This window comes from Henckelia pumila, chromosome 3, assembly GCF_033568475.1.
Source record: "Henckelia pumila isolate YLH828 chromosome 3, ASM3356847v2, whole genome shotgun sequence".
In the NCBI taxonomy this organism is placed as follows: domain Eukaryota; kingdom Viridiplantae; phylum Streptophyta; class Magnoliopsida; order Lamiales; family Gesneriaceae; genus Henckelia; species Henckelia pumila.
Genome location: NC_133122.1, coordinates 151,067,533 through 151,081,732, shown reverse-complemented (window position 1 = coordinate 151,081,732; position 14,200 = coordinate 151,067,533). Strand labels below are relative to the sequence as shown.

Here is a 14,200-nt window from a genome sequence, read left to right as displayed (position 1 = left end):
AATGGGGATGAATCAACCGCCGCCACCACATGCGCAACATGGGACAAAGTATCACTATGAGTCCCTTAGAAAGAACCGGGTGCCAACCTTTGATGGAAACCCTGACCTAGAAGTTAGTCAGAATTGGCTCAAGAACGTTGAGACCCAACTCCGGCTACTTGAGATTCCGAAAGAACACATAGTAGATGTCGTAACACAATTCTTGGAGGATAAAGCAAGGAAATGGTGGGAGACAGTTTCACCAACTATTACGGCGGCTGGACACATTACATTGCAACAGTTTTGAGGAGCTTTTTTGAAACAGTATTTCCCGAAAGAGATCAAACTGCAGGAATTGAGCGAGTTTGAGAACTTTGTTCAAACTCCAAAGATGTCTGTGATGGAGTATACATCCAAGTTCAATTCTCTTGGAACCTATGTCCCAACCATCATGACACACGATACACTGAAGATGCATTGTTTCAAGAAAGGTCTGAGCAGTCAAATTCAATCATCATTGTCATTCTATCAACCTACAAGCTTTGTTGGCCTAATGGGAGCAGCCATTAGAGCTGAGACTGATATCCATTGGCATGAAGACGAGCGAACGAACAAGATACCCTTCCTTGACCAAGAAAACCAAACTAGACAGAAATTTAAGAGGCTGAATTAGTCTAAGGACCTCTCTCTAGGTTTGTCGTCGATCCACCAAACTGTTAAGCCAAGCCCCCTCTGTAACTTCCGACATACTGGTGAATGTCGTAAGAATTCCGATTCATGTTTCGACTGTGGAAAGATGGGGCACCGTATTGCTGATTGTCCCAAACCTAAGGGTGTAGAGGGGACAAGATCAAACATAGGTGCTACACCAAACAAGCCAAAGGAAAACAAACCCAACACTCGTGTGTTTGCCATAACGTAAGAGGAGACTAATGACGCAAACGATTACATCACAGGTACCATCTCAATAATCGACTTAACCTCTTATGAATTGATTAATTGTGATGTCAGATGCTCATTTAGATCTAGGAAACTCAATAAGAATTTAAGAACCTAGACTGATATTGGCTGGATTATTATAATATTGTGTCAGTAAGTGTAGTAACTATGCTTCTCTAGGGTACAAATAATTGTGGCGCTAGTTAACTGGTATAATGACTTGATGACCCTACAAATTATTGGAGCAATTGTTCAAGGAAAGATAGTTGTCTAAGAAAGTGGACTGTTAGAGACAAAATCAAGTTTCGATGACGAAACTTCTAATAAGGAGGGATGGATGTGAAAACATTGAAATTCCACATGCATGCATGACCGGCCACTTCATCTAAATAACTACATGTAATTCAAATCGCCAATAAGACTTAGCAAGCATACAAAATATTAACTGTCACTCTCCCTACAATTAAGCCAAATCAATTCGACTTTTAAGGATTAATTTGAATAGGAATGAAGACCATTCATAACCCCCACATTCACCATTATGATCAGTCATTATGAGGCTATTAATGGAACATAAAAACAAGGTTAATGATACCAAAAGAAACCCCCATCATAAAGAGTCATTATGACCATGATTAAGGACGTTTATGACCACTTAAAAGGCTATAAATGTGTGCCCCTTCAGCTGCCCAAAGACCACTATATAAGAACCTCAACCTTGAAAGAAAATGACACACCAAAACACTCCACACCTTCAAAATTTCGAGCAATAGAAAGATTTGTGATTTTCGTGCATTTCAGTAGCTGTTTAATAGAGTTATTGTTCACTAGTTTCAAAACTAGAGTAGCTTGTGCAAGTAGTCAAACAAAGAGTGTTGTCTGAAGTATTGTCCAAATCGAGCCAAAGTTTTACGGAAGCACTACTAGGCTTGAAGTAGAAATTTTGTACATAACATTCACTCACATTCTCATAGGATTCAGGTAAGTAGGCTTATGTTTCTGAAGTAATTTTTCATCCTATGCTTCGTTTGTTATCCTTTAATTCCTTTCATCTCGTATTTTCTAAAGTAGACTTTTGTATATATATTTATTGCAGTGTTCTAAAAAGATTGATTAAGCCTCCCTTAATCTCTCTTATGCTTGAAGCTTCCTCAAAACGCTTTGCTTTGGACAAAAGCGGTAAAAAAATGATCAGACATAGATTGACCATGTCAAGTGTCATTAAATACGTTTAAATGCAACTTTTCTAAAAACTGAAATTGATTAATAAGAACAAAAATGATCATAAATTAGCGATTTTATTAGTAAGTGGTTGTTAGAAATATTAGGAATGTACAATATCATATGGTTAAGTGTAGCACAGTACATATTGAGGGATTTTACATCAAATGTTTTAAAGTAGACCAACTAATTTAATTTATATTCGATGACACGGGATATAAAATAAATGATGAGATAAATTGAATTAGAATCTCATAAAAAATTAATGCATTGCACTTGAATTTATTATATGTATTCAATATTTACTCCGTTAATTTGTTTGAGATGACTAAAATTATAGTTTAAATTAAAAATGCTTTTTTACGCTTAAACTCGTAGTAATCACGCTTAAGCTTAAAAATCTTGAAGCTTGGCTCACACGCTTCGACACGCTTCACGCTTTTTAGAACCTTGATTTATTGATATAAAGTTTGCACACTTATACTTCTTCATAAGTGGGCTTCTATATGTGTTTTTAAATGATGTTGTTCCTGTTTCTGAAAATCCGATCGTACATCGATTATTTAGTGTCTTTGATAAGTACCAGATTTCCGTGTCCTTTGAACTATATATGTTTCCTTTTAATGATTCATTATACTTTGAGGTTTTTGAAACGACACTGTTACGATTTGATATATTTTGAACTGCAAATAAAATGTAATATGTTATATGGCCCCTACACTGTGGGTACAAAACCGTTATATGGCCCTACACGGTGGGTATAAAACCGTTATATGACCCTTAAACGGTGGGTATAAAACCGTTATATGGCCCCCTTTGGTAGGTATATATAAAACCGAAACAATGGTCTCGCCCCCTCAAAGGAGTAACATATAGGAGACAGAAAAACGAACCATGAATAATGAGATGAAGTTTTAGTGCCTTTTGCATGTTGACCTTCTGTTTTTTTTCTTGATATGATTCCTTGATCTGTTTCGAATTTTGTTGGTCTAATGTCTCGATTCCTGTTGTAACATGTTTTGCGACATGCCACTTTTGAACTCAAATTATATCTATATTTCGATATTCTCTTTTACGAACATCCCCTACTTACTGAGTATTTCCCAAAACGCTCACCCCTTACTTTCCTCCCCAGATAAGAATGAAGATCAAGGGGACGAGACTGAACAAGACATGTTTTGGGGCTGTGATGAATTTTCAAGAAAAGAAGACCTCTAGAATTGTCTTTAATCTAGTTTTCTTTATATTATCGCTTCCGCACTCATGTTTCGTATTGTAAAGACAATTCTGTTTTATGAAATAGACTAGGGTTTTGGAAAGAATTGTGCTACGAGACTTGTTGTTTCAATGTTAAATTGTTAAACAACGCCGATGTCAACTAGACCCAGTTTTCAGACGTGACAGGAGGTTCGAGGCAAGGTTAGATGTGGAGCCTGACCGCTTGTGGAGGTTTATCTATCTTGTTCCCGTTGTTTCTTTGGGTTTTCACATACAACAGTTTGATATGGTTCATGAAACTGATATTTATTTTCTAGTTTATTAGTTGTATTCTGCCGGAGTTGTGTTTGAATTTAATTATCGTTTCCGCATTTTTTCTTCCAATTAAGTTTAAACTATTTAAGTTAATATATTTCATATCAATCTAATAATTAGCAGGTGCAATGATATATCAGGGTCTACAGAAAATATCCAAAAATTGCGTCCCTACTATAGTCTTTTGCGCGCATTAAAGACAAAGTAGAGTAAAAAAACCATATCCAATTAAAGCCACGTTTCCTTGGTACACTTGGAAATACAGATCGTCGAGAAGATATAATAATAAATAATGCATAAAAATATCTATGTTTCGACTCGTGTACACCACTTGCTTACATGAAAAATAAGCCTAGCTAGCTAGCTAGCCTGCATGTTTCAATTTAAATTATTTAACAAATTGATGTTTGGCTTTTTATGAGGCTTACGAGAAAATGTCTTATCTTTCACAATTCATCGTTTCCCTCCCTCTTTTGGCGATCTTCCTCTTCTTCGTCTACAAATGGCGGCGCAACGAAGCTTCAAATCTGCCACCATCTCCCAGAAAGCTTCCACTGATCGGCAACTTCCACCAGATGGGTGCACTCCCCCACCGCTCTCTCCACTCCTTGTCCAGGCGCTACGGACCCCTCATGCTGCTTCATTTCGGCAAAGTCCCGGTGCTTGTCGCCTCCTCAGCCGAAGCAGCTCGCGAGATAATGAAAAACCAAGACCTGATCTTTTCAAACAGGCCCAAATCCACCGTACCCGATAAGCTACTTTACGGCTCCCTCGACGTGGCGTTCGCTCCTTACGGCGAGTACTGGAGGCAGATCAGGAGCATATGCGTGCTTCATCTTTTAAGCAACAAAAGGGTTCAGTCCTTTGGCCGATTGAGGGAAGAGGAGACGTCGATTATGATCGACAACATCAGGAGATCGTCGTCTGCAGGTGTCGTGAACTTGAGTGATGTGTTGGCAACCCTTACAAATAATGTGGTTTGCAGGGCTGCGTTGGGGAGGAAGTATGCGAGCAAAGGAGAAGGGGATAAGCTGAGAAAGTTACTCAAAGAGTTCGTGCAGCTACTGGGAAGTTCTTGCATCGGTGATTACATTCCATGTCTTTCTTGGATTGATCGCTTGAATGGTCTGCACACTAAGTTGGATAAAGTGGGGAAAGAGTTGGACCAATTCTTGGAGAGAGTGGTGAAAGAGCATAGGGATATTGAACAAGTAGTGCTAAAGAAGAAGAGAGTTAATGTTGGGGAGGAGGAGGAGGAGGAGGAGTTGGATTTTGTGGATATATTGCTTCAGTTTCAGAGGGAAAACGAAGATACTAGCCATTTCGAGGATAATTCCATCAAAGCCATTATTATGGTAAGAAATCTTTATTGCTATTATTATAAAATTTGAGAGTTTCCATTTTAGTTTAATCAAACCAAAAATGGCTTGTGAGACCGTACGAGAGTTTGACTCAATCCATACAGATGAAATACTATTTTTTTACTGGAAGATCCATCTTATGAAATTAATATGTAAGATAAATCTATCCGAATTTTCGAGTTGGTGATTTCAAAAGAAGAGTAACGTACACGTACGGTGATATAATTTCATTTTTCTACATATTATTGTAGCCAAAATTATCTTGGTCACTTCTATTTTTTTTACACGTAAAAAGAGTTAGTTGACTTATCTTTGGCTCTCCATTGTTAATTCATACTTAAAAATTGACGGAAAACACATGCTAGATATCTTGTAATATGGTTTCAAAGATCTTTATGTGTGAGACAAGTCAATCATGTTCATATTTATAATAGAAAATAATACTTTTGATATAAAAATTAATAATTTTCATGAGTGATCCAAATAAGAGTCATGTTTCATAAAATCGATTCGTGAAACTGTGTATTGGAGCCAACGTCCTTTTTGGTCCCTATCCTATTAGCTAGTTTTAATTGACGAATTATTGCTGGGGACCAAATACGTTTAAATTTAGTTTTAATCAAGCGAATAAGGGAAAGGGACTATATATATTATCATTGGAGGAGGTCTTTTGCGAGACTCGGTGAGGTATTTCGACTCAATCCATATTTGTAGTAAAAAATAACAATTTTGAAATAATAAATAATATTTTTTATTAGTCGAATCAAGTAAGAGATTCATTTTACAAAATTAATCTGTGAGACAAATTTATAGGAGCAAGTTTTCGAGTTAGTGATTTCAAAAGAAGAGTAACGTACACCGTGAGATTTCATTTTTCTACATATTGTTGGAGCGAAAATTATCTTGGTCACTTCAATTTCTTACACGGAAAAACAGTTGGTTGACTTGGCTTTAGCCTTTAGTTCTCCATTGTTAATTCATAGTTAAAAATTGACGGAAAAGAACATGCTATGGTTACAATTTTTCATCCGATAATTTTTTAGCAAGTATCTTGTGAGATGATTTCAAGGATCTTTAATCATGAGATGAGTTAATCTTAGTATCAATGTATTGGACCCAACGTCCTTTTTGGTCTCTATCCTATTAGCTAGTTTTAATTGACGAATTATTGCAGGGGACCAAATACGTTTAAATTTAATAAGTTCAAAGATCTTTTTGTCATACCACAAGCAAGAGAGATTCAAAAGTCTTTTGGCACCAACAATTATGGAATAAAAAAGGTAGTGAACACAGTTATATGATCAATATGCATGTTTTACAAGCTATTATGTTAGTCGAAAGGTTTGATCTAGAAATCAAATGAAATTTAAAGTAAGTGAAAGAGTTATAGTTGAGAGAGTGAGATTCAAAGAGTACTATTCTTAACAAAATTATATAGTTAAAGCATGTACAGAAGATCAGAATAACTTTCGGTGAACAAGAGTCAAGAGGACCAAAAAATCCAAATTATTACATGAAAACAAAATTTCAGTAAATATCAAAACTAAAATCCTAAATAAATTAAACCAACGTACACTAAAGTTGCCATTCCCAATTATTGCATGTTATGTTTTAGTGAGAAGAATGAACAATCATATATATTTGATAGCACATCTTTCACATGCATGCATATATATTATATTGATTCTTATTTATGATAGGATGTATTTGCTGCCGGAACCGACACAACATACACCGCCGTCGAGTGGGCGGTGATAGAGCTTCTACGACACCCGGAAAGCATGAAAAAACTACAAGATGAAGTGAGAGCCATTTGCGCAACAAAAGGAGAGATCACAGAAAGTGACTTAGAAAAAATGCAATATCTAAAGTTGGTGATGAAAGAGAGTCTAAGAATGCATGCTCCAATTCCATTGCTAGTCCCACGAGAGTCGACCAAAGACACCAAAATAATGGGATATGACATTGCATCCGGCACACAAGTTATCATCAATTCTTGGGCGATAGGACGAGACCCATCGTCGTGGGAACATCCCGAAGAATTTCGTCCTGAGAGGTTCTTGGACAGGAACACTGACTACAAAGGGTTGGATTTCGAGTTGATACCATTTGGTGCTGGTCGGAGAGGGTGTCCTGGTGTTACATTTGCCACCGCGGTTTTCGAACTCGCGTTGGCGAAATTGGTGCATAACTTTGACATGGCATTACCAGATGGAGAAAGTGGGGAGAATTTAGACATGACTGAAGTCAATGGAATCGCAGTCCATAGGAAATTTCCTCTGATGATTATAGCCACTCCACCGGCTTCATAGTTCTTCTACCTCAATGTTAAGTACTGGTAAGTATTTCATGAATAAATGACAAATTGTACGTGACATTTCACTGCACGAGACCTCCAATTTGGATCTGCGAACATTTCTATTTCTGCAATTATCTGCACGTTTTTGCATTTTAATCATGTTATTAATCAGTTTACCGTCTTAGTCCACTGATCTACATTTGTTTTCAGTTTCAACCATTTTTCACCTTAAGTCAGCAATGTTCAACGTCATGTTAGAATTTTTTTTGTGATGCATCATAATTTCCGGAAAAACATTATCCTTTTTCAGGCACCACATTAACACCCACATTAAAAAACACTGAAATTGAAAAGTAAAACTGGAAATTGATCGATCTATAATGGAAAAGTTACAAGTAATTGTATACGTAGTACCAAAAATATATTTTTCCGCCATATATTATATATCTAGATGTTGGGTTGTTTCTGGCCTTGACAAGAATACACATAGCACAAAAATCAGATTTTAAAAGATGTTAATGTCTCTAGATGTTATTAACATCCGACACAACATGCATCGCGGAAATATTTAAAGCGTAAATGAAAACGAAAAAACGAATAATTAAGTATATTCAAAAATAATTATGCACAAGTACTAAGTATTTGCACGGTGCTTCAGAGCAAAAATCTTAACTAGAAAAATTGTAAATTATTTTACAAAAACTCTATACAAGCTGTGAACCATATCAAAAATCAATACAAAAACACACACAAAACAAAAAATAAACATAAAAAGAACAACTCCCTAGGAATCAACTGAGGACAGAATCATAGACCATCGAAGTCAACCCTAGTTGCCAAAACTCGAGAGACACAACAAGTGTTCTCGACACTCCAAGGGAAGCCAACAAGCACGGCTGTAGTAAGACTTCCATATCTTCAATGCTTCAGAACTCTCAATAATACTACCTTCACGTTTGAAGTCTATGTCTCTCAATCTCTCTTTTTTTGGTCACGCGCACTTCTTGATCATTTCTTCTCTTTTTAAACCTGATATTCCTATTTCCAAATATCTTGATCTTGTTTCCTTTTCAAATGTGAAAAACAAATCCGTGCAAAGATAAAAGAATATAATTAAATTAAGAGATAATATTAAAAATAACTAACCCAATCAACCTTAACTTGGAATCTTATATTATCTCAATTTAGTTCAAAAAACTTCCTAGTTTAAGATATGACAACATAAATATTAAATACAATCTTAACTCACAATACTAGAAAGACAAAATACTAAAAGTTAATCTTTCAAAAACATGAAAAGTTATTAAGGAATAATTATTCCTTTCAATCTTCCCTTTTTGTCATTCTGAACAAAACACTTTAAACACCAATTCAGCAACTCCCCCTGAATTTTAATTCTCAGAACTCACTCTCTGAGTTCGATCTGATCAAATCAGTTCTCCCCTTGAATTTGATCTTTCAATTCTGAGTGTTGTCTAGAGTGTTGTTGTTGTGACCCGAATCCAGAATTAGTGATTAAATGGTTTTAATCAAGTAATCATGTTTAGAGTGGGCAAAACATGATTAATGAAATTTCAGATGGATCCAAGGAATTCAAAAATGGATTCAGAATACTCGAAAATAGTTCCGAGGATCCCAAGAATTTGGGCATATCGGAAGCTCCGAACCACAATTCGGATGGTCCGAACTGCATGAAGTTCGGAAACAACGTTGAGTTCGGAATCCAGATGGGATCAAAAGCTCCGATCGAGAGTTTGGATGTTCCAAACGTACCCAACCAGGTGTCCAAGTGTGAGGTCAGCATAATGACGTCATGAGGAGGAGATCGGACTTTCGAAGTAGGGATCAGACGTTCCAATCTGCTGGCAGGAACACTTGTTGAAATGCATGATACATGGAAAACAGAGGAGATCGGAAGCTCCGATCGTAGGGATCGGACGTTCCGATCTCGACCTATAAATATGGGGTCGAGGGGCCTCATTTTTTGCTCATTCTAATTCTTTTCCTTCTCGTTTTTGAGGATTTTTAGGGGCTTTTTAGCCTTAGTCGTCGAGGGTCGGGCGATAGGGAGGCGTCCCGGAGTCGTAGCGAAGCTTTGCCCAAGTTGTGGGGCAGTCTCCATCAGCAGACTGACGATGGACGCAAGTATAACTTTTGATCCCTATAGAGATTAGAGATTATGTAGTAGCTTAGTTAAGACTTTTAAGCTGTGTTTACTTGGCTTGATAAAGATAGGATAATATTATTAATCCAACATCATCCCTTGTTTACTTACAAAAACTCCATTTTCCTCAAATTTGAAAGCCCGTCATTCAACCATGATTTTACGTGATATCTCATCCTTAATTTCTCATGGTATAACATATCCTGGACTATATCTCTAAAAAAAATCAACGTAAAACCTAATCTACCCTTCCGTGATTTTTTCGATAATCTCCTTTCGTTTCCCTCCCATTTCCTTTTTTCCCCTCCCAATTTCTCCTATTTTATGTCTCCATCTCCATTCACCATCGTCCGTTGTCCGTCGTTGAATTGAAGTGCACTGTTCCCATGTTTTGGCTTCTGTGAGCGTGGAGAGTAAAGGTTTTCTTCTTTTCCTTTTATCTTATTTGATTTGGCTTTTGATTTCAAGATTTTTTAACATGTTCTTCGATAATTTTACATGGATTTATGTATTTTCCTGGGTTCATGTTCTTTTTCTATAGTTTTATTTTTTTTGAAGTAATGAATTGGTGCTCGTTTTGCATTCGTTTCTTATTGAGTAATCAAACATGAAATTTAGAGGAGGTCTGTTGTGTATTGGGTTGAAAATTATTCATCATTAGACGAACAAGAATTTAAAAAAGTCAGCCATGGCGGAGATGGTGATTCAAGTTCTAACTGTTTGATTTACCAAATTACGATTTGGATTTTTGTTCGAGCACTAGTTTTCCTATTTATGAAACAAACTAGATAGATAGGATCAAGAAAAGTGTATTAATTTCCAGCACTGCAACAACGTAACAATTTGGAATATCGTTAGTAGTGATTGATAATTAATTATGTTAAGTGTTGGTTCATATATATTCTTTTCTTTATCAGGCTCGAGTGTGGGGAATTTCTTTGTATTTTATTTGACTGTCGTGTTGTTTAAGTTCTAGATGGTCTTGGCTCTTGTCATTAGCTCTGTTTGATTATCTTGCGAATTTACTCCTACATGATAAGTGAAAGCATTGATCTATAAGGGATTGTTCCCGACCTTCTCAGTGGGAAATGAAGAGGTGAGAGTGAGCAATCTCCCTGGTTTGAATTCAAGGAAGAAAACAATTAATTTTCTGAAAAGACAGTTGCAAGACTTGGGGAAATTACTAAATGCCTGATGAATGCATTTGACACTACCGAAGCTACGAATGATGTGTTTCAGGTATTAGATTGTTTTGAATGATTGACCATGAAGTCAAAGGTTTTTGCGGCAAAAAAGTTGTTGAACAATCCACAAGAGTTGAAACTTCTTCAAACTTCCTGATGATGTAAGGGCCATTTTCATTAAAATGTTATTGTCTTAAAAGAATGGTGAAACAATGGATCTCTAGTATTTTGGATCTGTTATTTTGCATGCTATTTATTTTGAATTTGTTATTTTCATGTTTCTTTATGACTCTATCTTTGGATTTTGTTTATGGATATCAATAACTAGAAATTTAGTTTTGTATCTTGAATAACATATTTTATCATATTATGATGCATGTGGTAAATGTTTTGAATTGTATTTGATGTATCCATACTTTCACGTTGTTGGAGAAACTTGTGACATGGAAATTGGATTCTGACTCTTTGGTAATTCTATTGCTGGTGTCTTTGTGCAGATTTTCGAATATGTGAAATTGATTTCATGGCAATTATGCGGCAAGTGCACATGAGAAGATCCTGAAATGGAGATGGGCATGTGAGTGGTAGCCATCAATGCATTGTATACTTTCCAATACTCCCCTTTCCCCTCTCCTTGTATTTGCCTGTCTTATATTTTCTGTCATTTTCCGTTCCATGGCCCTACCCTTTTTTCTCGTCTGGTAAATATTCTTGTATTTAAGACATTTGGAACCATGTGAGTCGTGGCCACCAACAGAAATAATGCATGAATGCAAAAAAAAAAAAAAAAAAAAGGAGTTGAATCATCCTCACAAAATTAAATGGAGTTGAGCTTTTTCAGTTAGTATGTTGAATGAAATTCATGTCCATGTTGAATGATGTTTATGCAACTTTAATACAAGTTGGGTGGCAATATGTATTGATTCTCAAGTAAATAAATGTATGGTACTGTTTATGCAACTTTAATACAAGTTGGGTGGCAATATGTGTTGATTCTCAAGTAAATAAATGTATGGTACAGGTGTATTGCAACATATATACACATATATATATATATATATATATATATATATATATATATATATATATATATATATATATATATAAATAGATTGTGTTTAATACGATTTTACTATTTTTTCTGTAAGACTGATTGACTCTACTGATTTTTACAATAATAATCCAATCCAAATTTTATGAATACAAAAGTAAACAAATATTATTTATCATAGGTGAAGGGTAAAACAGTAATTTGTCACTCAATTATTATTTCTATTCCAAAATTAATAACTCAAAGTAAACATGTTATTGTTTATCCATTATTATTCAACATCCTTTAAAATCATTTTAATAGTCTTAGTATTATTTATCCATATTTAATCATATCCCACCAAGTAAACGCACCCTTAGAGTATTATATGTGATATGGTAATTATTGCTAATAGGCTTGGACTTGGAGTACCTGGACTGATAGATTGCCAAGGTGCTTGATTTTTTGGATAGAGGTACGGACGTATTATCCGAGATACCAGGTTGATTATACATGTATTATGTTTGTATGTTTTCTGTGATATTTGTATATTTCATTGATATTATTCTGCATGCATGAACATGTTGAGCTTAATGCCTTGATTTGCATAGCCTTAGTATATTATTCATGACGTCTTGACTGAGCAGTCTTCTGGATAGGTTTTTCTAGTATCCAATCATATTGCATGTGCATGCATGGTATATGTATATTCGTACTAGCGTACTAAGCCTTATGCTCACGCCCATTATTTTTTGTATTGTTTGGACACCCCATTCGACGAGACAGGTGCAGTTGCAGGAAGTTCTCCCAAACACTTGGAGTAGTCGGGGACCAGAGAGGGACAACAGGTTTAGCTATTAGGTTGTATTAAGTTTTATTTGATTGAGTTGTTTATTGGATTTATTTAGCCGGTTGTATTCTGACGGTCTAACATTTATTTAGTTTTCCGCAGTTATATCTGATTATTGCAAATTGCATGCTTGATTAAGCTTTAAATTCTGATTAGTAGTGGATCCGGGTTGAGTCGTTACATATATGGTATCAGAGCATGCAATAAGAGTTTTGGGACATAGAATTGGTTTTTGGATTGACTTGAGTGACATCAGCAGGAGTTTGACCAGAATTGGTGACAAGAATAGCGATGGGCGCTGGAATTACGGAACACATAGGTGTCCTCAAGATCTTCATCGCCAAGGTTACCGTCAGGATTTTGACTCGTGTAGATCCTCGGTGTGGATCGAGTACCAGATGCCAGAGGAAGTGGCAGAGGATTGGTTGGAAAGCGCGTAAGTCTTGCATCAATTTTGCTTTGACCATGGTAGATTCCTCTGAATATTATCCACAAGACATTGGAGAAATAGAGTTCATGTGGAAGAGGCGCTGCCAACATGCTTGTATTGATGCTTGGCAGAGGCAGACGTGAAACTGCACGTTCAATTCAGTGGATTTCAGATGTGCGAATAATAGGTTGTTAGGATATCCTAGACGGAATGTAAGATTTCCACATGTATTGGGGATTTTAAATACCGTATTTAGTTGTAAACAATATTTCAGTTATAAGTATTGAATCATATATATTAATGATTCCAGACGCTTGTTCTACCAATTTCAGGATAAGATTGTACATCATTCAGTGTAATTGGGTTTTAATAATTGTTTCTATTTCATGGGATTGTAATAAGAATTGTACAGAACTTGGATCAGTAATTCTGATATTTGATCTTTGGGATTTTCTTGAGATTAGTCCAGTGCTTAGTTGATCATTGTTCAAGTTCAGTGGCTTGCTGGATGATGGCATGTTTCCAGTTGGTTAGTCATAGGTGTTTTTCCTAAGATGACCTAAATAGTCGGTTGACTATGCGTAGTGCCAGGGATGAGGTGATTCATCAGGAGCATGAGTATTGTTCTAGGCTGTTTCCCTTAGAACAGTTGGTTGTTTCGACCTCCTTAGGTTGTTTCCATGTGATGATGGGTTTTCATTAGGACACCAGGTCGAGTGATACCAAGAGTTGTGGACTGTGACTGGGACTAGACATGAGGAGGCACGACCCTATTCCAGTGTTACTCTGGGATCCTTTCATGCTTTAGATGTTTCTTGGAAGCCTTTATTGCTTCAGGAGGGCTGTCGAGGGAGGCTACCTTAGCCTGGAAGTTTGGCAACAGTCGCAACGGGGTATGCCCTTGGGTTGGATTAATACCAGGTTTGGTATTGGGAGTTTAGTTAACATCTGGCTTTCGTAAGAGATACAGACTTGGATTTTTGCTGTCAGAATTAGTCTTGGAAGGGATTTTTCTTGATGAGTGATCGTCTGAGAAGATAGGTTTTGGCCTTCGAGTTGGGATATTACTAGACGGATAAATCTAGTATGTGGACTGATTCCTACCAGTGGTTATTCGGAGTATCGTCTGACTTCGTCATGAAATGCAGCGTGAGATTCCTTGAGATAAGAATGATCCAGGATATCGGATTGAGAAATTGGTTTAGATCTT

The 14,200-nt window shown here is 36.3% G+C and overlaps 1 protein-coding gene across 1 annotated transcript; it reads left to right on the top strand.

The window, feature by feature from the left end:
• The first annotated feature begins 4,013 nt into the window (after positions 1–4,013).
• On the top strand, positions 4,014–7,506 carry LOC140890735 (cytochrome P450 71A6-like). The gene is made up of 2 exons (XM_073298750.1): positions 4,014–5,027; positions 6,734–7,506. The coding sequence occupies exons 1-2, from the start codon at positions 4,107–4,109 to the stop codon at positions 7,343–7,345; spliced, it is 1,533 nt and encodes a 510-aa protein (XP_073154851.1). The 5' UTR covers positions 4,014–4,106; the 3' UTR covers positions 7,346–7,506.
• The last annotated feature ends 6,694 nt before the right edge of the window (positions 7,507–14,200 follow it).